General features: G+C 40.4%; 1 protein-coding gene across 2 annotated transcripts; it reads left to right on the plus strand.

Annotated features, from left to right (window-relative positions):
• Positions 1 to 1,464: 1,464 nt before the first annotated feature.
• Positions 1,465 to 27,609, plus strand: Coprox (oxygen-dependent coproporphyrinogen-III oxidase). 2 transcript variants are annotated; one of them, XM_076206509.1, is made up of 10 exons: positions 1,465 to 1,561; positions 3,597 to 3,748; positions 7,429 to 7,537; positions 7,707 to 7,899; positions 9,178 to 9,377; positions 15,024 to 15,171; positions 15,703 to 15,865; positions 17,381 to 17,500; positions 22,147 to 22,316; positions 24,848 to 27,609. In XM_076206509.1, the coding sequence occupies exons 3-10, from the start codon at positions 7,443 to 7,445 to the stop codon at positions 24,932 to 24,934; spliced, it is 1,176 nt and encodes a 391-aa protein (XP_076062624.1). In that variant the 5' UTR covers positions 1,465 to 1,561; positions 3,597 to 3,748; positions 7,429 to 7,442; the 3' UTR covers positions 24,935 to 27,609. The 2 variants fall into 2 exon arrangements, with proteins under 2 accessions (XP_076062624.1, XP_076062625.1); XM_076206510.1 differs by lacking the exon at positions 1,465 to 1,561 and adding an exon at positions 1,604 to 1,621.
• The last annotated feature ends 48 nt before the right edge of the window (positions 27,610 to 27,657 follow it).

Here is a 27,657-nt window from a genome sequence, read left to right on the forward strand (position 1 = left end):
ACTAGTAAAAGAAGTATGGAATGCAGATGTGGAGGGAATGAGCATGAGGGGCCGATCAAGGATGAGATGGATGGATGGGGTAAAAGGGGCATTGGAAAAGAGGGGAACGTATGTTGAGGAAGGGCGGGAGAGGATAGGGGTGAATGGAAAATGGTTGTGTATGGATGATGCTGTGACGCATGAGGTGGAGTGAATACCGCCATAAGAATCTTACGGTGGTATTTAAAAAAATATTTAATTTAATAAATATTTTCCTTTTTTTTTTTTTTTTTTTTTTTTTTTTTTTTTTTTTTTTTTTTTTTTTTTTTTTTTTTTTAAAATACCACCGCTAGTGTGGAGAGCAGATGTGGATGGAGTGAAATTGAGGGAAAAAAACAAGTATGAAATGGATTGGGTAAAAGAGCCCATAAATAAAAGGGGGAATGTCTGTTGAACAGGGAAAAGGGAAGGCAAGGAATAGTTGTGAGTGGAGAATGGTTGTGAATGGACTATAAATTCACACGGCCCGAAGGGATTTCTCCTCATCCTTCCTAACTTCGCACGAAAGGACAAGTAGGTAGGGTCGCCATGTTAACGAAACGGGCTGGCCATGCTGTGGGTGCGCTGCATCTTATTACATTGCTTCTGACTCAGGTAGTGGAAGGGAGTCAGGGATCACCCTTCATCCAAAAGGAGCTAAGGTGAAAGGGGAATGGATGACGGATGAAAGTGGGATGGATGACTACCTCCCTTATAAGGGGAAAGAAGGATTTTGGTATATAAATTGATAGATAGGTCTAGAGCAATTCAAAACAACTAATTTTATATCATTAGCAAACGTACGTACTTTATAAATACAAATTGGCCCAGTTAACCAAAATATCTTGCTGTTTTAGCAATGTTTGCAAATACATTTTTCACCTGTAAATGCTTGGTGCTGGGATATAAGTTCTCGTCTAATGTGATTTCGATAGCTAAGACTTCCCCCTTAGAATCTAGACTTCCCTATGAGTATGTCCACAGTATGTCTAGTATTTGAATAGATTTAAATTATTGTAGTTTGCCATGCAGCTTCTCGAATCATGACGTAAAAATAACTCGACAATTAAAAATTCGAAAAATAAAAGTGTAACCGAAGTCGTCTCTACTCAAACGAACACAGATTTTTTACGAGAATCGGGCCAGTTTACATCATAAGGCGTTTTTACCAGCGCATCAGAATATCAAACGCTATCAAAACTGTTTGATATTCTTGCTTGGTTTTATCAAACGACTGGGACAGGCGTTTGATGTAAAATAATACTGGAACCTAATGCTATTCCCTTTACTGCCGCCATTTTTGTTTTCATCTCCACCAATTCTAAATCTTTTCCCCATCCACTTAATGAATGTGACGCCAGAATTTTATACTCAGTTATCTGATATACGCTCGTAAGATAAAGAATGAAATGAGACTATAGATAAGATAAGGTTTGAAGGTCATATCGACTAGCGTAGCCTCGATTCAGCCCCTCTTCCTACTGGAGTTGTAGTCGACAGGGAACTATTGTGCATATCGTTGTCAGTGCACATAAGCTGCTTTGTGAGTTTGGACTATATTTTCAACCCCTGAGGTTCTTACAGATAATGAATTCTCGTGGTTGTAAGTCCAAGGGACTAGAGCGTCTACTCCGCCCCCCATTTGATCTCATGAATCTAGCAAAAATGTCTTGTACATCAGATATTATGCACCCAAGACTGAGCCTACGATTTTTCCCAGTCATCTTCAACCGCATTTCCTTTACCTTCTGTCCCTCCCCTACTAACATTTCCTTCTCCACGAGATGGATCATCGTTTGTTTTTATGATTACAAAGGAGCACGCACGTTAGAAAATTTAATAAAAAAATTATTCTGCTTGTTCATAGGCCTATGACATGAATGCCATAGGCCCTATCATGCTAAACTCCTTGGATAGGCAGATGAACCATTCATGCACTGTGGACGTAGTCATCTTGGTGGTCGTGTGGATGTTTTTCCAAGAAAATAAAATCAAAACCATGCTCTACTGGGCATGCTGGGGCCTGGTAGATAGCGCCAGGCCCATCAACGTCTTCTAAGTATTAGACCTACTATTCCATGCATTCAAACCTTCATCCGCACGTCTGATGACAAACCAACGAAATCATGTGTCTGGTCTGGTGTGGTTGGTGGTGTGCATGTACGTAATGCATTCCGACGAACTCACCAGTCCTTATTTCCAGCTCGTTCTGGGCGTTCATCCTCTGAAGATTCCTCGCTCTCGACATGTTCTTCGTCAGTCGAGTCTTGTTTGGATATCTGAATTGGTTTGTACATGTATCCTTGTACTGTACCCACACTGGAACACGAGAAAGCATCCAAATCCGATCAATCTTCTTCACTCGATGTGAAATCCCATCGTGTTGCTCGCTGCGCGCAAGCAATTCTGACGTCATCAATTACCCTAGCGGTGGAAAATGTAACTACGACATTGAAAAGTTCGTCTGATACTAGGCACTCTTAAGATCATGCTACTTGGTTAAAATAAAGACTATAAAATGCTAGAAACGTGCATTTTAGTGTTCTAACTTCTTCTAACTTATATTTCCATGCTTGAAATAACAGAAAATAAAGAAATCTAAAACCGTCTCAGTTGACCCATAAGCTTGAGTGTGCGCGCGAAAGCTTCCATGTACTCCCATATATGTTTGTGAATTTGTACAATACAGTATTTGTTCACAGATAATAGTGTAGACTTTTAAATGGCTGAATAATACAACACTACCAGCTTCGTACGGGATGTTGAGTTTACTGCAACAATTTTCCGCATTTGATAATTTCGGGAAGTTGTGACTTGTAAATGCTGATTATTTTTCATTTCTGGCATCCTTTTCCTCTTTCTTTATAATTTCTCCCGTAACACCTCTTGCCACTTCGGTGCGTTATTCTCCCCAAAGGTAGAAAATCTCATTATCGGGTACGATATACAAATATACATGCCATTTTGACAGGTAAAAGTAAGGTACAGTGACAATGTGATATTGCCGTGACAACTAACACGTAGAACAGAGATATTTCACATTTTACATTCATCCCAGGTGACAGAAGACATTTATTTTCTATGTATTTTGCTTGCATTTTTACTGTTGAATAGCGACGCGATATAGATATACTTGTAATGTGGACAGAGAATGGTACTGTGAAATATGTGATATTACCATGACAATGACACTGACATCAGAATACAGGTATTCCATATTTTACGTCCATCCCACGTGACGTAAGACACGTTTGTTTACACTAAGTTTGTTTACATTTTTACTGGTGAATGATAAATGTTCATGTTTATAATGGAATTTCATATAAATGTTACAGGATGTTTGTTTCACATCGCCAAGTAAATATGCCAGCTTAGGCATATTTGTTTTGTAAATGTGTGAAAATATGTATTATTGCAAAAACAAGTGTTCATTTGAATGGTTCGTTTAAGATGTATTTGTACAACTATATATTAAGATTTTCTCGTTTCCCGGAGAGCTATGTAGTATTATTGTTACAAATGTAACTGATAATGATTTTTCATATATTGATACAGTTGAAACTTTCTAATTTCCTTAGGACTTAGGTGGATGAGTGCTGTCACGTACGCATCACGTACGCAGCACAATATTGTGCAATTTCTTGAAACCAGCGAGTGGTTGTAAGAGAGGATCAAGCACAGTAGTGTTGGACGGGAAGACAGCAAAGGAAGATATCTGAAAGAAGATAAGGTATTCATATGTTTATTTGAGATATATATTCGTTATCAGCCTAAGTATTTCCCAGGCCTCGATGACGACACCGGTAGTGGGAAGTGCCGGTAGGCCTATATATAAAATGTTATGGTTTCCATACCATATATAAAGGAAAGATTGATGTGCAATAAATGTACATTTAGCAAAAACAACAAACTTTGATTTGTGGATTAAAAATACAAAGTTTCTGCATTAAATGCATAGACCATAGTTTACATACATGTTATGGGGTCTCACTAAACGCCGACCAAAGCCGACCAATGATGGTTTTTTATCAAATGCATAATTTATATATAAGAAATAGCATATGGTTGCATTATTTGACCTATTTTTTTTTAAAATGTGTGATTTCCATGTAAAATCATCAAAGAGAAGTTACGTTTTTATCATCTGTAAAATTACCAACCGGCAACCAACTTTGACCAAACCCAAACAGTGACAGCTTTTGCTCAAAGGACAAAAACGTATTCTCTTTGATGATTTTACATGGAAGTTACACATTTTAAAGAAAATAGGTCAAATAATGCAACCATATGCTATTTTTTATATATAAATTATGCAATTGGGCAAAAACCGTCATTGTGTGGTTTTGGTCGACGTTGATCGGCGGTTGGTAATTTTGCAGAGGAGAAAAACGTAACTTCTGATGATTTTACATGGAAATCACACATTTTAAAGAAAATAGGTCAAATAATGCAACCATATGCTAATTTTTATTTAAAATTATATATTTGAGCAAAAACCGTCATTGTTTGGGTTTGGTCGGCGTTGGTTGCCGGTTGGTAATTTTGCAGAGGATAAAAACGTAACTTCTCTTTGATGATTTTACATGGAAATCACACATTTTAAAGAAAATAGGTCAAATAATGCAACCATATGCTATTTTATATATATAAATTATGCATTTGAGCAAAACCGTCATTGTGTGGTTTTGGTCGACTTTGGTCGGCGTTTAGTGAGACCGCATGTTATGTATTGTAACTGTTCTTAGGACTTGGGTGTAAGGTGTTCGACAATATATTCTTTATTTTCTTTCATCTCTATTCAACTGTTGTCATTACCCTGGCAAGATGTCATAGTTTAGTCAGTTTTTTTTTAAATAATTATTGGTAAAGTTTGTTAAATGCATGGTATACATGATACATAGTGTGAATTGTTATAGATGTTTGACAATATTATTATATTTATATTCTTTTAAATTTAACATTAGCACCTTGGCAAGATGTCATGGTTTAGTCTATTTATAAAATAATTTTTGGTAAATTAAGATAAAAATGTCACTGCTGTGTAAGCATTGTCTTGTCCAGCTGCTATAGTAAATTCTGGCAGAAAATTCATAAAAATCTTAAGCACTTCTTGGATAAAAAACAGCAAAATCACCAACAATGTTACAATCCCATGTATAGTCAAAGCTAATATCTTTGAAGAATGTAGTCATAAACTGGCAGAGCTTCGGTGGGCTAACAGTAACACTCACTCCAGGACCAAACAGTAACAGTTCCTCTTCTGGTTTCTACTTATAGGATGACCTCAATTAGTGTTGGAGTTGATGTAGCCTGAAGTTGATGGCCAATCAGATATACTTTAACTTTTAGGCCACTTGTCTAGACGAGATTTGAATATGTCACTGGTGATTTCGGTGAAGTCACTTATGTTTCTTGGGAGGCAATTGAGCAATCATATTCCTATAAAGTTGAAACTGTGGTGTATGAGTTTTTTGCCCATTGGGCCTGGAACTAAACTCAGTCTTCCTCTCCAAAACTTTTGGTGATAAAATGGATTGTAATTTATTTTATTATAGACAACATAGGATAAATTTTCAGAAGTGCACACCTACACAATATAGCATTAGAAAATTTAATATTAACTTTGTAAATTATCATACATCCATGTAATATACTTTTTTCTTGGTGAAAATCAATAACAGAAAAAGTCGTTAAAAACAATACACTTACTAACAGAGTCAGAGCTGTTGGGGCTGCTTCAGATGCCTTATTTGTTTTGATAGATGTGATAGTTGGAGAAATTAAAGTATGATAAATTCATCTATTCTAACCTAACCTAACCTGTATTTAATAATGTGATACCTATAATTCTGTAGGTCATCAGGGTTGTCATCGTCATCATCAAGGATGTTGAAGGCTGGTTTTGGTATCCAATTGAATTGCAGGGTGTACAGGAGTTGGATAGCACTGTTTTAAAAATATGTACCATGCAAGGCACTGACAGAAGTACTGTGGGCATATCCCAGGCTTCAGTACATACTCCTATTTGCTTTTAGCGGGACTGGACAGACAACATATCATCTTCTGAAAAAACACCCAATGTAATATTTCTTCCCAGAGTGGCCTATAGGCCTGCCCAGTGGCCATAGTCGGTTACCTAGGCATGAATATTTTGTGTATTTAATACTGGAGGGATGGAGGGGGAAATCATGTTTCCCGGATAAAACTGCTTTACTACAGGAATGTAACCTTATACTTTATTCTAACAGTCTTCTTCCAATCTTTGATAATGAAGACTAAAAAATAACACCCAGACAGGACAAATTAACCTAACCTGATTTATCAACTATATAAAGTCTCAAAAGCACAGAATCAATATATTAAGTAAAATAGCCTCAAACAAACCATCTGAAAACTTTGTATCCTACAGACTAATCTTATCATTATCCACCATAACCGAGCTGATGGGAAAATTAGTAGCTGAAAGAAACAACTTGTAAAAAACCTCCCCTAACAAGCATGAATTCAAAGAGGGCTATAACTCCACCAACACACTGCTCATAAATATCATCCAACAGGCACTGGAGTGATTCAAGCACAACAAAAAATCTTCAACAGAAAGAATAGTTATTGTAGCTATTGATGTAAATAGAGCATTTGGTAAAGGTCCCACACATATACACACATAGGTGCGAGGTTGAATTTGAGGGATGAAACTGGTCTAGGAATATGTTATATACCAAATGGACCCTCTTTCAGAGTCCATTGTTTCCCTTTGCATCATTATACCAAAACTACAAAGGTTTTCCTTAAGTGACTTTCAGACCATCCTGTTGACCACTAGATTCATCAGGGCCATGAGTCCCTGCAAGAAATAGATCCAGGCTACAGAATAAATGATTGATAAACAAATCAAGTTTTGTAAAAAAAAAAAAAAAAAAAAAAAAAATGCATATATGGTTTAGATATATATATACCAAGGGCTTTTTCCCCCTTATGAGGGAGGTAGCCCAAGTCAAAAGGCATAATTCCACACCCACCCATTTCATCCCCACCCACTCCACTCCCATTCACCACCCCTCCCTCCCTCCCTCCCTCTTTTCTTGGCTCCTGGATGACAGGTCACCCATGCATCTTGCCCACTGCCCTGAGTCAGAAGCAATGTAATAAGAAACAGCACATCCACAGCAAGGCCACTTCATTTAATCAGTGACTCTCCTCTCCATCCCTTCATGCAGAAAATGAGAAGACGGGGAGAAATCCCTTCAGGCCGCATTAAAATATCATTCACACATAAGCACACCATAACCCCCCCCATACCCAAAACACTCCACTAGATAATGTATAGTTATTTACATACACTTTTATATGCATATTTCATGGATATTGGTAGTTTAGTGTATATTAATTTTATATCATGCATAAATCCAGGAACTAGGAGCAAGATGAGGTGGCAAAGTGGGAAACTACTACATTCTGCTATAAGAACGTTTACCTCTGCTGCAGTGTCACAAACATCATCAAAACTAAGAAGCATTAGGTAGGTTGTAACTCGTTAAATTCTTACAATATATGTATCTAGATACATATGACTTTATAAACACACATAAGTATATATGTGTTTATATATATATATATATAATGAATATGCAGTATGCCTTCCAGTATGGAGTTCATAATGATAATATGATACTTGTTTGAATTAACAGGTATGGTAGGGTCACCTTGTTAGTCTCTGGTGGTGTTGCCCTGTATACTTCGTGCAATGGAATTGTGTCAGCAGCACGGAAGAGCACCATTTATGATTCTTTTATGGCCCAACCCATCACTGATGTTTCAACCTTGGAGAAGAATCCTAATGACATGAAAACCAAGATGGAGTTATTGATTATGAAAATACAGGTAAGACATTTTTCTCTCTTTTTCTGTTTGTCTTATTTATGCCTTTACAATGCCATTACCTGCATGAGAAAGACACATCTCCACCACTTTCACTCCCATCACACTCATAGAGTTTACTCCTTGCTTAACCCCTTCAATACGGGCCAAAATCTCGCGGGCAGCAATAGCTGCCAGATGTGGGATGTTGCGTCATAATACTCGCATTATAAAAAATAAAGTTACCGCTGTATTGCTCGTTCTCTTTCACCCGTGGATTTTGATAACCATAGAAAATATGATGAAGCCAGTTTACAGAGTATGGGGGTCATGCAGGTACAACTACAATATATATAATCAAGACACCAACATCGGCATCCTCGTGTATGCACTTGCTCCTCATGACGCTTACGTAGGCGTCGTCCTATCGAAGGGGTTAAACCGTGTGAAAATTGCACCTCACTTACTCCTTAGCAATAGTGTGAGTTCATCCCCAGTGTATCATTCTTATTGAACAGATCATTACTCTAGTTATACACTTCTTTTTTTTTCAACTCTCATCCTATGACACTTACTCGTCCTGATCCTAACACCACTTGAAACCTTTACCACCAGTTCTAAAAACTTGATTCACTCCATCTTCCCACCATGAATCAGGAAACCACCCAATAGTATAATTAAATGGCCAAATCCTCCTATTGGAAAAGAACCCTAGGATTCAAAGCCCCACACTTGGCACTCGTGTGACATTCAACCCATGTATCAAAGACCAGTGACAGCTAGTCTGGGGATCCTGGCTTTCAGTCAGACAAAAATTAAAGTAATGATTGATTGATTGATTGTCTTTAATGTTGTGCCCTAGTGAAACTTCTATTTCTGATTTGCCCTTTATCTCGGAAAATTTTACTTGTTTCACTGATGTAATGACCGTTTTTTTTTTTTTTTTTTTTTTTTTTTTTCTCCTCCCCTTTCAAGGGAGGTAGCAGAGTTAAAAGGCAAGAACCCATTCACACCCATTCCACTCCCATCCACCACCCTTTCCCCCTCTCATCTTAGCTCCTCATGGATGATGAGTTATCCCTGTATCCCACCCATAGCCCTGGGTCAGAAGCAGTGCAGTAAGACACAGCACATTCACAGCAAGGCCACCTCGCTTAATCAGCGACCCCCCTCTCAATACCCTCATGCAGAAAAAGAGAAGATGGGGAGAAATCCCTTTGATTTTGAATTGATTCATATTGATCTGAATTGATTCATAATTTATATTTACTTATGCAACATGATTGACTTTCCCCCCTTCAGAATGATTTCTGCCGTGCTCTTGAGAATGAAGAAAACGGTGCAAAATTTTTGGTTGACCGTTGGAGTAGGCACAACCCAGATGAAGGTGGTGGCATTACCTGTGTGTTGCAAGATGGGAAAACCTTTGAAAAGGCTGGTGTTAATATTACTGTGATGCGTGCTCCTCTTTCAAAACCTTTGCAAGCCAGCATGAGAGCAAGGTAGTCTCCATTTTTTACTTTAGTTAATATACTTTAGATTATAGTTATGGATAGAATTTTATTTTGTTTTATATGTTTGTGTTAATTTACTTATGAAGTACCCCTTGATGCTTTCCTGTACAGTAAACCCTCAATATAACAGACAATATGGGGACAGGGGTCTGTCGTTATATCCGAAGATCCGTTATAACCGAGGATCCCTCTCTATAACAGATTTTCATCCGTTATAGCGAGGGTTGGTCCTGTCACATTTTTTGTCCATTATATCCAACATCCGGTATATCAAGATCCATTATAACGAAGGTTTACTGTATTAGGGTATTGACTCAATGGGGATGTGCTGATCCAGAGACCAGGTAGTGGCTCCTCATTGCTGCATCTCCTCGTGGAGGTTGGGAGTTTGTGCTGGCTTGGGATCCGGACCTGATTCTGGAGGTTGATTGAATGTCTGGTATTGCAGAAGGCTTCCAACCATCCTCCATACACAACCATTTCTGCACGGCAGCCATAAGCAGGTCTTTACCCAGATTGAACAATTATATGTGCATTGTTCATGCATTTACAAAGGTCTGCGCTGATATGGAAGTGACTGAGTCAAAGCATAATTTTGTCATGGCTGTAGATGGAAGAAAACAAGAAAAGAAACGTCAAAGTCTCCTTGTGTCACCCCAGTTAGTCACTTCATTTGATACATGTAGGAATACAGTAACACTGGCCTTGCCCACTACCACAGAATGCAAAGGAAAAATTAAGAAATAGAGTAATAGCAGTAGTAAAGGAGAAATTTAAGGAGTGATAAAAAGTGATCAGCATTCACTTTGATTGAAATTTAGTTTCCAGTCATAAAAGAATTCTTCAGGATTGTAAAGGCCCAAAAATATTGGCTGCCTTAGTAACAAGTCAGCACCCCATACAGGGATATTGTACCATCTGGTATATTACACATTATGCTGAAATAGTAGTAAGAGTTAACATGACAGATCAATAATGGATACTGAAACATACACAAGCATATAACAAAAGTTGCTTTCCTCCTGTATAAGGGGGTGGCTAGCCAAGGTATGCACCAACACCTCACCTGTCCCACAACCATTCAACACCATTTGTTATCCCTTTTATCTTGGCTCCTTGTGAATGGCCATTCCTATCCCTCGCCTACTGTTTGGTTCAGAAGTAATGCAGCAAGGCACAGCACCTCCACAACAGGTCCTGACAGCCAAAGCTGGTTTACTTCCCCATCCTCATAACATGGCAACTCTTCCCTCTCATCCACTCAAGAATACATATAATGCAATAAATCCTTCTAGGCTGCATGAGTCTATCATCCATTTACAACCACTATCCACCTATAGGTCCCACAATAGGGGGAGCAGAGGGAGCCAGTGCCCTGGGGCCCAGGTGTCTAGGGGGCCCAAAAAGATTAAGAATGCAACCAGGGTTTTATATAGGTAGAGCTGCTATTCTCTATCTTTATCTCTATCTCTTTCTTTCTCTATCCATATCAATGTCATAGGGTTTTTACAGGATATCATTGATGTTGTCATGCCTGTTTAATCTAGTTTTATATAATGTTTTACCAATTGAAGTGTGGGCCCCTAATGTTTGCTGCTCCAGGACCCACAGTGGCTCTCGACAGCCCTCTCCACTTACACGTATAACCTGCCCTCTCCCTTCCCGGTTTTACAGATATTCCCCCTTGTACCTAAGGCACCTTTCATCACATCCATCCAACCCATTCTTAGTCTCCTCAAGTTCACTCCATCCACCTCTGCCTTTCACACCTTTTGCCAATCTTTCTTCACTTATTCTTTCCAAATGCCCAAACCCTCATGATATTCTTTGATTCACCTTGCCAGCTAGCTATTTTTTCATTATCATTAATACTAATAATAGTAATACTAATCTATTTGTATACTAAAAGGCTTCTTTCCCCATATAAGGGAAAGTCAGTCAAAGCTTTCCACATCCATCCATCACCCATTTGTTTCCCATCTATCTTAGTAGCTTGTGGATGAAGGATTACACTGGGTAACAATTTTTTTTTTTTTTTTTTAAATCGTCCAGGGTTTTCCAGCGGAATTAGACTAATTGTGATGCTCTGAGTCCGAAAATGCCCTTGGTTTTTCTCAATCAGGTCAGGATTGTTCGCTACAGACATTTAAGAAAAAAACGATTTTTCGTCCAAAAACCCAATTTCTGCGGATCATAAAAATTCGGTTTTTCCGTTTTCCTGGGGAAATAAAAGTCAACGTATCCAAATTCATTCATTTTTTATATACTCGATTACATTTGATAAGCTTAATACATGTACATGAGCGTTACGTGACACAAAAGTTCGGAGTTCACGGCGTAAATCGCCATTTCCTCGAATTCCGTGTGTGAGCAGCTGCTGGGTTGTTTCTCTTCAGCGACCAGCAGTAGTCCGCGAGCATGACTGCGTCCCACCTCCCCTGGTACCTCTCCTCCATTTGACGCATGTCCTGATGGAACCTTTCTCCCTGCTCGTCGCTGACCGCACCAAGGTTTTCAGGAAACTTCTCCATGTGTGAGAACAGGAAATGCATCTTTATACTCATCAAACACCCGAGGTTTTGGAAGTTCTTTATCATGCTGTTGTTGTTGTTGTTGTCGTTCCCTAGACTGTCTGTCCGAGCAGTCCCGTCGCCCCAAGGAAGGCCACAGCCGAAACTGGGTTTTCCCACAAATCCTTTATAGAGTGAATGTTGTGTTGTTTGCGTGCATGATTGTGTATAATGCAGTCTTCCATTATGTGTTGTATGGTATGGGGTGAAGTGTTACATCCTGGGCAGCTGTTCACAACACGGTCGTCCAGCCTCTTCTGGTAGCTTAGAAGTGCTGGGTGGTGACCGCTGCAACGTCTACGTCGTGGGACCACCCCCCAACCCCAAGAGTTGGGGGCCAATCAGCAGCAACTACCCCTGGCCATCAGCTCTACGCAGATGGCACCGATCCCCAAGGAGGAGCTACGCCTACCTGGGGGAGTACCACAATTATCATGCTGTTGATGAGTGTGGCGTGGTTTGCTGCCTTCTTGTTCCCCAGGAAGTTGTTCACCACCTGCACAAACGACCTCCAGGCGGCGCACTCTAGCATGTTCATGGAGTTTTCGAACTCTGTGTCCTTGATGAGCTGCCGTATCTGTGGGCCATCGAAAATGCCGGCCTTCAGCTTCTCAATGGTCACTCCAGGGAAGGCTCGCCACAGGTAGTTGAAGCACCTCCCATCCTTGTCCAGAGCGCGCGTGAACTGTTTCATTAACCCAAGCTTGATGTGAAGCGGTGGGAACAAAATCTTTTCCCGGTCAACAAGAGGTTCGTTTATGATGTTGCTCGCCCCAGGTACTAACTGCTCTCGCGCCGGCCACTCTTTCTTCACATAGTGCTGGGCTCTGTCTCGACTGTCCCACTTACATATAAAGCATGGGTACTTTGTGTACCCAGACTGCTGACCAAGTAGAAAGTTCACCATCTTAAGGTCGACGCAGATGAGCCATTGGTGCTGCTCATATTGGATTTTGTCGAGCACGTACTTGACTGCTTCATATTTCTCTTTGAGAGTTGCGGAGTGCGCAAGAGGAATTGAGGCAAACTCATTCCCGTTGTGGATGAGCACACTCTTCAAAGAGCGCTTGCTACTATCTATGAAGAGTCACCAATCTCTCGGATCATATTGAGGAGCGCCGAGTTTAACAAGAAGACCGGCGACATCTCGGCAGTACACGAGGTCTTCCTCCTGGCAGAAGTAGCCCATGTAGTCCTGATGCCTTCTACGAAAGAACGTGATACGCGCGTCCTCGCCGAGTAGATTTTTCTCTTTGAGTCTGGAGGCCAACAGCTCGGCGGAAGTCTTCGACAAGCTGAGATCCCGAACCAGATCATTAAGCTCACATTGTGAAAAGGGCTGTGGACCATCTTGTGTTTCATACTCTTCTTCTGTATCTCCTCCCTCATATGCAGTGGTGGCCTCGTCGTCGCTGTCAGGAAGCTCTCTGCACGCTGGTACAGGAAGTTCTTCGCAGTGAGCAACTGGACGGCAGGCAGATGGAAGGTCGGGGTACTGGAGGCTGCTCCGATTCTTCCGGTTGATGCCAGTAGTATTGATGGCGCAGAAGTAACAATCCGATTCATGGTCAAACAGCTCCCTCCAAACCATCGGAATCCCAAACTTCAGTGAAGTTTTCGTGCCCTTCGTCCACCGCCGGAGGTATTCCACGCACGTCATGCACACCGTGTGCGGTGCCCAGGACTTATCTTGGTCACCCAGCTTGACTTGAAAGTAAGCCTGGTATGCGCGCTTCACAAAGCTTGTGATGCTCTTCCTGTGCATTGACAGCGTGTATTCTCCGCAAATGTAGCAGAAAATGTCAGGATTATTCCTGCATGACCGTCGCGCCTGAAAAGAAAGAAATAAGTCAATTAGTCAATTTCAAACAGAAACACACCAGAAGCATATGAATAATTTGCTATATTCTTCAAGAAAAATAGGATTGAACTCAAAACCCTTCAAATTATCATATGTATAGCTCGTCAGGTAGGCCTATGGCTGTATCTCAAAAAGTTGACCTGATTGAGCAAAACCAATGTGATATTCGGACTCAGAACACCAAAATTAGTCTAAATCAGCTGAGAAACCCCTGACGATTTTTTGGCTGTTACCCAGTGTTATCACTGTTCCCCCAACCACTTCCCAGGTCAGGAGAAATATAGCTTTGGACTGATACCAATGGCACAAATAAAAGGATAATTTTTAGTCCTTGCCAGAAACACTTGCTTTATACATACATACATATACCAAGGCTTTTTCCCCCTTCCAAGGGAGGTAGCCACAAAAGGAAAGGCATAAAAACACTCCCACCCATTTCATCCCTAAATACACTCCACACCCCTCCCACCCTTCCTCTCATCTGAGCACCTCCTGGATGACGGGTCATCCCTGAACCCTGCCCACCGCCCTGGGTCAGAAGCAGTGTCTGTGAATGTGTTTGAGATGAGGTGTCTGAGAAGTATGGTGGGGGTTACTAGGCTAGATAGAGTGAGAAATGAGGAGGTGAGGAGGAGAACAGGGGTGAAAAAGGATTTGGGAGAGAGGGTTGATGAAAGAATATTAGGATGGTTTGGACACATGGAAAGAATGAGTGAAGAAAGACTAGTAAAAGAGGTATGGAAGGCAGATGTGGAGGGAGTGAACATGAGGGGACGTCCTAGGATGAGGTGGATGGATGGGGTGAAGGGGGCTTTGGGGAAGAGGGGAATGTCTGTTGAGGAAGGAAGGGAGAGGACAGAAGACAGAGGTGAGTGGAGAATGGTTGTATATGGATGATGTTGTGACTGCATGAGGAGGAATAGGTGGGGGGGTGGGGGGTGGGGTAGTATGTGTGAGTAAATTTTGACGCAGCCCGAAGGGATTTCTCCCCGTCCTCTCCTTATATGCAAAGGGGGACGGAGAGGGGGGGTCGCCGATTAAATGAAGCGGCCTTGCTGTGGATGTACTGTGTCTTGCGACACTGCTTCTGACCCAGGGCGGTGGGCAGTAAATATCATTTTATAATAACTTGCTTTATACCATGAGAAATCTTTTGACATGTAGAGTTTTTATCTATTTATCTATTTGTTTTGTTTCTTTCAGAGGAAAAGATCTGCCAGATGACAAAAAGTTCACCTTCTTTGCTGCAGGAATCAGTTCTGTAATTCATCCAAGAAATGCTCATGTGCCAACCATTCATTTCAATTACCGCTATTTTGAAGTTCAGGATGAGGAGGGCAACAACAAGCATGTAAGTTTTGTAATGATTATGGTGATATAAAATTATCTGTCTTCAAGTTTCTTTTCTCATGTGGTAATTTTATATAAATTTGTCATGATAATTTAAAAGTTTTGCAAATATGAATACCAAATTCACCTGAAAGATATATACACACACAAACACACACACGACTCGATGATGTAGTTGATAGAGTTCCTGGCCACCACTACAGCGATCTGGGTTCAAATCCCACCCAGGGCTGAAATAATTCCAGTATCACTGTGCTGCAAGTCATTACTCCAACTCTCTTGGGTGGGGAGTTGGGGTGTGTGTGTGCATGTAAGGTCGTAAGGTCACAGCATTACCCATAGATCAGTCATGTATGAGCTCTGTTCCGGGAGGGAAATAGCTGTCGAACACGAGTCCAACACATGATCCAAGACCATGGTGACAAACACACACACACACACAAACATATATGTGTTAATGTTATAGATACAGTGACAGAATTATATCTTTCTAATAAATGATTGAATATTTTTCAAAACTTTTCTTTTGAAGTGGTGGTTTGGTGGAGGAACAGATCTTACGCCATACTACCTGGAGGAAGAGGATGTGCGCCACTTCCACTCAACACTCAAAGGTGCTTGTGATCGCCACAACCCAGATTATTACCCCAAATACAAAAAGTGGTGTGATTACTACTTTTTCGTTAAACATAGAGGTATGTTACAGAAAACATTTTGAAATAATCTGTTCATTGTCAGATGCATGGAAAACAGGTATTTGTCTATGGGAGTTCTTACAAATTTTATATGTATTTCAAAAGTCCCTATTTCAGATATTTCCCATAAGAAACAATAGTAATTGGGGTGGGGGAAGGGGGTTATACCCATTTACAGCCACTTTCCATTCACTTATATCCTTTGAACTTTTCCTTGCTTAACTGACATTCCTTTTTCATATCCAAAAGATGTGAAGAAATACATTTTCCCATATAGATGTATAAATATGTGGAATAGCTTTGAAGATAATATAGCCGAAGCTCAAACAATATGTGAGTACAAATCTAGATATGATAATTGGAAATCAAAGCTATAGATTAAGTTGGAACAATACATGAATTTGTGTCTAGGTATATTAGAATATTAGAGAATAGGAGACGGGACCTCATGAGCATTGCTCCTTTCCTGTATACTACAATTAGGTAAATACATAAACACATGATAATTGAAAATGAAGGATATAGATTGAATTAGAACTACATGAATTTGAGACTAGGTATGATAAAAAAACATATTAAGAATAGGAGGCGAGGAGTGTGGCTCCTTTCCTGTATGCTACAATTAGGAAAATACACACACACATACAAATATACATGCATGGTGAGTGTGTTGGTACCTATTATTCTTTTATATACCATGGGCTTCTTCTCCCTTATAAGAGAGGTAGCCAACTCATAGGCACATACCTACTCCCACCCATTCCACTCCCATCCACCACCCTTTCCTCTCATTTTACTTCCTCGTGGATGACGGGTCATCCCTATATTCCGCCTACTGCCCTGGGTCAGAAGCAATTTAGCAAGTCCACTTCACTATTGGTGACACCCCCTCTCTATCCCCTCATGCAGAAAAAGAGAAAATGGGGAGAAAACTCTTTGGGCTGCATCAAAATATTGTTTACATATAAGCATCCCTTATCCCCCACCCCTCCCTTCTTTGTATCACAGTATCATCTATACACAGCCACTCTCCACCCCTCTCTATCTCCCGCAGGGAGATGGCAGATAGGGTTGTTGCAGAGATGGAGGGAGTGAACTTGAGAGGATAACCAAGAATGGGGTGGTTTGGGTGAGGGGGACATTGAACGGGAGAGGGATGTCTGTTGAGCAGGGATGGGAGGAGGTGGGAAATGGGGATGAGAGGATAGTGGCTGTGTATAGATGTTGCCTATTATTACATTAATTGTAATGTGTGCCATATTATTACTGTATGTGCAAATCATACTACATACTTCTATATTTCTGTATAATTTAAGACAAGAAAGTGAGTATATGTTATAAAAATTCATATTTAATTTTCCAGCATTTTTAATTCTTCGTGGATGCTGGATAATTGATGTTCAACTGTACATGAACAAACAGGAAAAAGCAGTTTCCAATCTTGGTTTGATTTCTTCTTCATTGTATTACTTTTCAAAATGTTAAATAACAGATATATTTCTTTTTCTATGACAGGAGAAAGTCGAGGTGTTGGAGGAATATTCTTTGATGACCTTGAAGCCAGTGACCCAAATGATATATTTGGTTTTGTCAAGGATTGTGCCGAATCGGTTATTCCATCTTATGTACCATTAGGTGAGTGAATTTTTACATATTTAGCTATTGAGGTGAGCTAGCTGTTGTTTGCAGACACTGCGCTTGTGGCAGGATCGGAGGAGGGACTGAGGAAGTTGGTGACAGAGTTTGGGAGAGTGTGTGATAGAAGAAAGCTGAAGATAAATGTGGGTAAAAGAAAGGTGATGAGATGTACAAGGGGTGAAAGTGGCAGTAGTCTGGAAGTGAGCATTAAGGGAGAACGACTGGAGGAAGTGGATTGTTTTAGATACTTGGGTGCAAATGTGGCAGGAAAAGGTGGAGTGAAGATGGAGGTAGAATGTAGATTGAGAGAAGCAAGTAAATGCCTTGGTGGATTAAAAAGTGTAATGAGGAATAGACATTTGGGAATGGATGCTAATAGGACACTGTATGAAGGAGTGATTGTGCCAACAGCACTGTATGGGGCAGAAACATGGAACATAAGAGAGGAAGAGAGAAGGAATTTGAATGTGTTTGAGATGAGGTGTCAGAGAAGTATGATGGGGGTTACTAGGTTGGATAGAGTGAGAAATGAGGTGAGGAGGAGAACAAGGGTGGAAAGGGGGTTGGGAGATAAGGTTGATGAAAGAGTATTAGGATGGTTTGGACACATAGAAAGAATGAGTGAAGAAAGACTAGTAAAAGAGGTATGGAAGGCAGATGTGGAGGGAGTGAACATGAAGGGACATCCTAGGATGAGGTGGATGGATGGGGTGAAGGGGGCTTTGGGGGGGAGGGAAATGTCTGTTGAGAAAGGACAGGAGAGGACAGAAGATGGGTGAATGGAGAATGGTTGTATATGGATGATGTTGTGATGCATGAGGTAGAATGGGTGGGGGGACGGGGGGTGAGGTAGTATGTGTGAGCAAATTTTGACACAGCCCGAAGGGATTTCTCCCCGTCTTCTCCTTTATGCATGGGGGGACGGAGAGGGGGGGTCGCCAATTTAATGAAGCGGCCTTGCTGTGGATGTGCTGTGTCTTGCGACACTGCTTCTGACCCAGGGCAGTGGACAAGGTGCAGGGATGACCCGTCATCCAGGAGGTGCTAAGATGAGAGGGAGGGTGGAGGGGTGTGGAGTGTATTCAAGGATGGAATGGGTGGGAATGATTTTATGCCTTTTCCTTTTTGGCTCCTCCCTTGTAAGGGGGAAAAAGCCTTGGTATATGTATGTATGTATGTAGCTATTGAATGTAGTATTTTCAGAGGGATCAGTTTGTTGAGTGTAGTTGGGAAGGCTTATGGGAGGGTTTTAATTGAGAGGATTAGGTGAGGAACAGAGGAAGTAATTGGTGAGGAACCATATGGGTTTGGGAAAGGTAGGGGTTGTGAGGATCAAATCTTTGTGGTAAGGCAAATATGTGAGAAAGCTTTAGCAAAAGGTAGGGGTGTTTTTTGAGCTTTTATGGATTTGGAAAGGGTTTATGATGGTGAACAGGAAGGCATTGTGGGAGGTTTTGCAGATATATGTGATTGGGAGAATGCTGTTAAAGGCAGTTGAGAGTTGTTACAAAAGTAGTAAGGCCTGTGTTAGGAAGGGAAATGGGGAGAGTGAATGATTTGAAGTAAAGGTGGGACCGTGGGACTACGTCAGGGATGTGTCATGTCATGGCTGTTCAATGTGTACATGGATGGGGTGGTACAAGAGGTAAAGGTGAGGGTAATGGGCAGGGGACTGAAATGGTTAAAGAAAATGGAGAAAAAGTGGGAGGTGAGCCAGTTGTTGTTTGCTGATGACACTGTGCTTGTCAGAGGGGGGATGAAGGGAGTTAGTGATGGAGTTTGGGAAGGTACGTGATAGGAGAAAGTTGAAACTAAATGTGGGTAAAATCAAGGTCTTGAGATGTAGAAGGGGAGAGGATGGCAGTGAATTGTAAGTCTTAAAGGAGAGAGGTTGGAGTGTTTGGGGTCACATGTGGCAGGAAAGGGAGGAGTGGAGGTAGAGGTAAATTGTAGATTGAGAGAAGCCTCAGTCCTTGGGGGATTAAAAAGTGTTGTGAGAAATAGACATCTGGGAATGGATGCAAAGAGGAGATTGTGTGAAAGGCTGATTGTGCTGATGGCATTGTATGGGGCAGAGACTTGGAATTTAAGAGAAGAAAAGCTTGAATGTGTTTGAGATGAAATGTCCAAGAAGTGTGGTAGGGGTTACTAGGTTGTATAGAGTGAGAAATGGGGTGAGGAGGAGAGCGATAGTGTAAAAGGAGATGGCAGATAGAGCTGATGAAAGAGTAATGGGATGATTTGGACACATGGAAAGAATGAGTGAAGAAAGATTAGTAAAAGGTAGCAGAGGTGGTGAGAGTGAATTTGAGGGAATGACTAAGGATGAGGTAGATAGATGGGATGAAGAGGGCATTGAGCAAGAGGGATCGTCTGTTGAGCAAGGAAGGGAGAAGGCAGGAAATAGGGATGAGTGGAAAGTGGCTGTGTATAGATGATTCTGTTATGCAAGGTAGGAAGGGGTGAGGGATGGGGGATAGGGAATGCTTATGTGTGAAAGATATTTTGACACAGCCCAAACAGATTTCTCCCCGTCTTCTGTTTTTCTACATAGGGGATGGAGAGGGATGGTTGCTGATTAAATGAAGCAGCCTTGCTGTGGATGTACTGTGTCTTGCTACATTGTTTCTGACCCAAGACATTGGATAGGATACAAGGATGACCAATCATCCGTGAGGAGCTAAGAGGGAGGAAAGGATGGTATGATGGAAGTGGAATGGGTGGGAGATAGCTGCATGTATTTGACTTGGCTACCTCCCTTATAAGGGGGGAAAAAAGCTCTTGGTATATACATACATACATATACCAAGGCTTTTTTCCCCCTTACAAGGGAGTTAGCCAAAAAGGAAAAGGCATAAATTCACTCCCACCCATTCCATCCCTGAATACACTCCACACCCCTCCACCCTCCCTCTCATCTTGGTATATAGATAGATAATTATTGAGATTGTATTGTTGGTGAGTTAGGACACTAGATCAAGGAAACAATGTCCTTACATGTTTTTACCAAAGATTTGTGTTGTCCTACTGTCTTTATAGCAAAGATTTGTGCTGTCTGCTGGATTCTTCAAGTTCTTTTCACAAATTAATGCATTGTGCAGAAAATTATATCTTAATGACTATCAAGTATTCTGTCTTCATAAGTTTCTTGCTACATATCCTTGATAGTCTTTCATTCCATACCAGCACATCCTCCATGTCAGTTTTGTACACATCTTTCATAGTTCTAAAAACATTAATCATGATAACTTTTCTATTTTTTCTTCCAATACGAGCAATACCAATGTATTTAATCTTTTCTCAAATAATGTGTTGGTTATGCTAGGGTTTTTAGTTATCACCCTTTGTAAAAGAAGTGTGGAAGGCGGAGGTGGAAGGAGTGAATATGAGGGAGCATCCTAGGATGAGATGGATGGATGGGGTGAAATGGGCTTTACAAAAGAGAGGAATGTCTGTAGAGGAAGGACGTGGTAGGACAGAATATAGGGGTGAATGGAGAAGGGTTGTGTATAGATGAGGCTGTGATGCATGAGGGGGAGTGGATGGGGGATGGGGGGAGGAAGTATGTATTAGAAAATATTTTGACGCAGCCCGAAGGGATTTCTCCCTGTCTTCTCCTTTCCTGCATGAGGGGACGGAGAGGTGGGGGTCGCCGAATTTATGAAGCGGTCTTGCTGTGGATGTGCTGTGTCTTGCGACACTGCTTCTGACCCAGGGCAGTGGACAGTATGCAGGGATGACCCGTCATCCAGGAAGTGCCAAGATAGGAGGGTGGAGGGGAGTGGAATATATGGGAAATGAAACGGGTGGGAGTGATTTCTATGCCTTTTTCTTTTTGGCTACCCCCCCGTGTAAGGGGGAAAAAGCTTTTGGTATATGTATGTATGTATGTACCCTTTGTATTCAGTTTTCATATATCTTTCCTGTTATGTGAGGACCACACCTCTGTTATGTATTCCATTGTGATTCGGTTTAATATCACCTACTCCCCAACTCCCCTATCTCAGAGGACTAGGACAGTGGATTTTAAACCCCTTCAGTAGGCATCACGAGGCACAAGTGGTACTCAAGGATGCCAGCATCGGCATCTTGATTATATTTTTTTGTAGTTGTACATGAGTTACCCTGGGATTCTGCTAACTAGTTTGGTCACGTTTTCTGTGTTTATTATTACTCAGAGTAAAAGAGAGTGAGTAATACTAATACAGCAGTGACTTTATATTTTATAATGCGAGCAGTGTGATGCAAATTACATATGGCAGTCAATACTGCGAGTGAGAATTTGAGTCGTACTGAAGTGGTTAAGTAGGACTATTTGAAGCAGGGAATTTATTGTAATATGCCTTTACTACGCACTTGATTGCTGTCAGGCAGTCTCGATGCACCTTAACTGTGCCTAAGGAGCAATACTCCAGACTGGTTGGCCAATGAGCATATCTGCTTTCACTGTATTAAAAACAAGTATGCCAACTGGATAATGAATACAAGAGTAAAAGCTATCATAGGGGCAGTGAAAATGAGAGTTGAAGGCAGAATGAGGGAACATATGTTTAGAAATGTCAACAAATATGGCATAGGAAACACTATGCAAAGCTAATGCATCATAACAATTATCTGGTCATCCACATGCTTTTCATTTTCAGTGAAAAAACACAAGAATGATGAAGTAAGTCCAGCAGAAAGGGACTGGCAGCTACTGAGACGAGGAAGATACGTGGAGTTTAATCTCGTGTATGACCGAGGAACCAAGTTTGGCTTCGCCACACCGAATGCAAGAATAGAGAGCATTCTCATGTCTCTTCCGCTCACTGCAGTAAGTAATAGTTGTAATAGTAGTAGTGGGGTATCTGTGATGTCTGTGGGGTAAAAGACGGGAATAATAAGAGGAAATCAGTTGCCCTCCTATGTTCCCATCAAGAAGTCCTCTACTTCTATATGTGAGGCACCTTGACACTATGGGCATATGTTGCCTGGTACACTACTTAACCTGTGTTGGTATGTCCTGGGTGTTATGTGGTGATTGTACCCACTCCAATGTATGGAATAGAGACTTTGAATGTTTACAAAGGCAGAAAGGAAGAATATGAATGGTTTCAAGATGAAGTATTTAGAAATAAGATAGATGTTACAAGAATTAATAGAGTGAGAAAAGTTGAGGTGAGGCAAAGAAGAGGTGTGGGAAGAATACTGTTAGGTAAGATAAAATTAAGGAAGCTCGCTGGCTTAGCGGGTTAAGGCATCGTTACTTGCGGCAAAGGTTGAGGGGATGGTGGTTCAAATCCTGCCACTGGTGAAATTGAATTAAAGGCATGGTTGATTAAATTCCACGCCACAAAGTCCTCTGTGAGGGGCACCGTCCTAGCCTTCCGATAGGGGGGAGTTTGTGACGTTAAACCATATCATCATCATATCATCAAGATAGATCAAAGAGTGATGAGGAGGTGGTTTAGACCTATAGAAAGAATGGGGAAAGACTAGCAAAGAAAGTGTGCAAAGTGATGATGATATGGGTTAACGTCACATACTCCCCCCTATTGGGAGGCTAGGACAGTGCCCCTCACAGAGGACTTTGTGGCGTGGAATTTAATGAACCATGCCCTTGGTTCAGCTTCGCCGGTGGCAGGATTCGAACCGCCATCCAGAAGTGGATAAAGTAAGCTTGGAAGGAAGACTGAAAATGAGGTGGGTGGATGGAGTAAAGAGGGCTTTGAGTGAACATAGAATTTATGTCAATCAAGGAAGAGATTGCAGAAGATAGGATGAAGGGATGTTATCATATGATATAATGGCAGAGGTAAGCCCGCTCAAGATTTTGGACCTCGTTACATTCCATTTTTCCTGGATAGTGTAGTGGGGGACAGACAACCATTTTCCCAGAGGTACGGAGATGGTCAGATTTATTTTAATTTTGTATATGGATGTGTGCTTCAACTACCAGACCTTTTATCAGGGGATGGTCAAGTCAAAATACATACCTACATCATGGACACTAAGAATCCATTTACCTCCCTTCCCATCTCGGCAATCCTAGGATGAAGGGTCATCCCTATCCGCCATACCACCCAGGTAAAAAGCAATGCAGTAAGGCACAACTCTTTCAAAGTAGAGCCCAACAGCTAGAGCTGGTTTAGCCTCTCCTTTACAATATGGGGAACCTCTCCTCATCCTTTCAAAATGATTTGTGAAACTGACAAGACTCCCCTTCATAAATCTCTCTCTGTATATGTATACAGGTATATATATATATATATATATATATATATATATATATATATATATATATATATATATATATATATATATATATATATATAAAATTATCATCATCATGCCATGACTTCTTATTGGATAATACAATACCTAGTCCTATCACTTTGTCCCATTTAGCTGCCTTTTATGACCTACATGGGAAACATAGTAGCAGAATTCTGTCCTCCCGCTACCACAGAGTACAGAGGCAAAAAAGAAAAAATATACTCAAAGAAGTGATACAGAACAAATTTAAGAAGGAACAACATAATGGAGGGAGTCACAATACAAAACTAACATCATTCCTCTAAAGGTAGAGATTTTACTCTAACATAGACAAAAGATGCATGGCTCTAGTCCACAGGGGCACCCCCAAAACAGTCCATGAGTCATTGGCTTGCATATGACTGCAATTGATGCTGCACAATAACACGCAGTCAGTACCTTAGTACAGGGTATCTACAAGGAGCTAAAATAAGAGGCATACAAGGGTGGTGGTTGTCGTTGTTCCATAGACTGTCTGTCCGAGCAGTCCCATCTCCTCAAGGAATGCCACAGCCAAAACGGGGTTTTCCCACAAATCCTTTATAGAGTATATGTTGTGTTGTTTGCATGCGTGATTGTGTATAATGCAGTCTTCCATTATGTGTTGAATAGTATGGGGTGAAGTGTTACATCCTGGGCATTTGTCCACAATGTGGTCATCCAGTCTCTTCTGGTAGCTTACAAGGGTGGTAGATGGGAGTGGAATAGGTAGGAATAGGTCCATCCTCTTGACTTGGCCACCTCCCTTATAAGGGGAAGAAGCCCTTGGTACATAGATAGATGATATTTATTATTATTATTGTGGAGAGGTGGTAAAGGGAACACAGGCCGAGGGAAATACTTTTATTCAGAGGAAGAAGCCACTCCGGCAAAACTAGTTAGGAATAAAAGTATTTCCCTCAGCCTGTGTTCCCTTTTCCACCTCTCCTCATTCATCACAGTGTTCACACATTATTATTATTATCAATATTATTACTGATACTATTGATATTATTATTGTTATTGTTGTTGTTATCAACACAATGTTTCATGGCTCGTCTTTATTTCCAGCGATGGGAATACATGCATAAACCAGAACCAGGTTCACGCGAAGCCAAAATTACAGAAGTCTTGAAGAACCCAAAGGATTGGGTTTGAGTTAATACAAGCAAAAGCATTGTACATAGCAAAGGCCTAGAGACTGAACTTTTTGTATTATAGGTAATATGTGTTTGGACTCTTAAACTCAGTGATTTACTCTGCAGATTTGTTGTGGATGTCATAGTGACAGATGTGATCGTTAAGGAACCATATTGTCCCAACCCATCCCCTTGGCTGAACAAATTTATTTAAATCATAAAGTGAACTGTAAAGGTCATCATTGATGTGAATGTGCTGTTGACTGGTCATATTTTAAGATGTTGTTGTTGTTGTTTTTTTACATATCTTTTGTACTAGTACTTGGGATGACTTATGGCTGTATACTTTAATATTTTATTCATGAATATCTATGGTATTTCTTCATATTTGATGCACAAAATGTGGTGGATTTAGTTGAATGTGTTGTGTTTCATACTTGATTTCAAAGGTTCCTCAAAAATTGTATATAAGAAAAGGTAGATTCTAGAGGAAATATTTTTGTAATCATCCGGTGTCAACTGTCTGAAATGTTGAATGAATGGCACAAATATTTAAAGAAATATGGACTGGTACTTCTGCAATATCCATTGCACCTAAGCAGAAATTGTGATATATGTTACTTGTCATATTTTCCCCAGAGTACTAGATTCATATGAGGAATTACTGTAGGGTTGAAAGAAAAGCAGACAGTAGAATTAATATTTTACTCTTGTTGAAACAATGACCAATTGTTCTCACTCAATAGTCTTTAAAGGAAAGTATTAAGACACAGGAGGAACCAAGATAAGAGAGAGGAAGGGGGTGGAGTATGTTGGGATGGAATGGGTTGGAGTGGATTTTATGCCTTTGTTTTTGGCTACCTCCCTTGCAAGGTGGGAAAAAGCTGTTGGTATATGTATGTATTAGGACATACAAATTAAATACTTCTTTATAGAACATGTTCACTAAAAAGGGTGAATATTTATGTACGCTTTGGCTCAGCCATCCCACCACCCCCATATAAGGGAGAAAGGACCTTTGGTGTTTAAACGTCAAGAAAGGAAGCCTTGGTAACTGCAATTGATACTATAAACTGTGTAAATAATACTCTAACCTAGAATTTTCAAAGGTGGTCGGCTTTCTGAAGTGGTATCAATCACTGAACTGCTTAGTGTCTCCTCAGCAAGAGCACTGTAGCCTTGAATTATCTGGGAACAGCCCCAGGATTGGTGTGAAGATTGGTCTTGAGATGTTATTATGACTTCGATTTAAGATCATAGATGCAGAAGTGTCCTAAAAATACCAGGTGTACTTACTTTTTCCGAGGTGCTTTCACTTGATTATTTATTTATATGTAATAATACTGATTATCTTGAGTTTCACTGATTGCAAACCCAGTTATCAAACCCTCTAGTTGATCTCTTTATGAAAAAAATGTTGAGCTGTTTGTGCTGTGGGGGCTATTTTTATGGCACCAGCTTGTAGAAGTAGTAGGAGAGCAGTAGCTAGTTGTTAGCCTCAAATGTGTGAAAAAATGGGGAAAATAACAGTCTAAGTTGATAGAGAGGTCTTAGGCCCAGTCTGGAGAGTGTCAGGCCCTACAGTTGGACATCTTGAAGGTGAGAATATTGGTAAGTTTTGATGACGGGTTGCAAGGAGAAAATTCTTCGTAATGCTCATTTTACAGGACCATTTCCACAAACTTAGGAAGAATTAACATTTTGTATATTTGTTACTTAAATATCGATTAATGATGAACATTATCTGTGTTCTGGTGAAATTGTCTGTGTATTCATGTTGGCCTTTCAAGTCTAGACAAATCTTGTTTTTATGTACAGATTCCTTTAGGAATAATTGTATAGCAGATTTTCATAAAGTGAAAGGATTATGACATGGTTTGCTGAGAAATATCCCTGAATATAGACAACTTTAATGGAAAGAGAGAAATAAATATTTGCAGGAAAACTTTATAGGCAATTATGAATACAGGAACATTGTGTTATGCATTTACATTTCATTATTGATAACCAATACCTGTATCCTTGAGGGCAATATTGTGCCAAAGAGATTAGAGGTAGTAAAAGTGAGATATCAATGTGGGACCAATGATAGGGAGCTTTAATGGTCCTTCAAAATGGGTGTCGTACAGAATCAATTTCGTTGCCTCTCATTCTCTAGTCATATCCTCACCCAAGGTGCTGGCACTTGTCTCTGGACTAGAACCAAGATTTTGTTCTATAAATTAAATATTTGTATTATTCACATAAAAAGAGCTACAACTGGTAATTGTGGCTCCTCTACATCCTACTCAGGAGCAGGATATTTTCTAGCCAGGTACCTAGTGCATGATAGAGATGGGTTAGGGAGTGAGGAAAGAAAAAATGCATGGCCTGGTTAGGAGCTCACCAACCCGTATAGTATACACAGATCAATCTGATGCAGATTTTTGAATAGCAAATATTTGTATAACAAGAGTTGCTATTACTTAAAAAGTGCAATAAGTGACAGTGGGTGATGCATTTATGCATAATTTCAAGTCTGAGTATCTAAAGATTATTTTGAATTGTGTATACATTTTCTTATGTATTTATAATTCTCCAACTCGGGCTTTGGTGGCTGGCAGGAATTGGCAAACTGTTATGTACTTATGTGATCAGATCATGTATTTGTAATTTGTTGTAATTTTTTTACTCTTATTAAACTTCTATACAGAAGTGTGTTTTTGACCCCAAGGTGAGCAAAAAAGCACCAAGATTTCTAGT

This window comes from Oratosquilla oratoria, chromosome 23 (assembly GCF_046742065.1).
Source record: "Oratosquilla oratoria isolate Oo_2021 chromosome 23, ASM4674206v1, whole genome shotgun sequence".
In the NCBI taxonomy this organism is placed as follows: Eukaryota; Metazoa; Arthropoda; class Malacostraca; order Stomatopoda; family Squillidae; genus Oratosquilla; species Oratosquilla oratoria.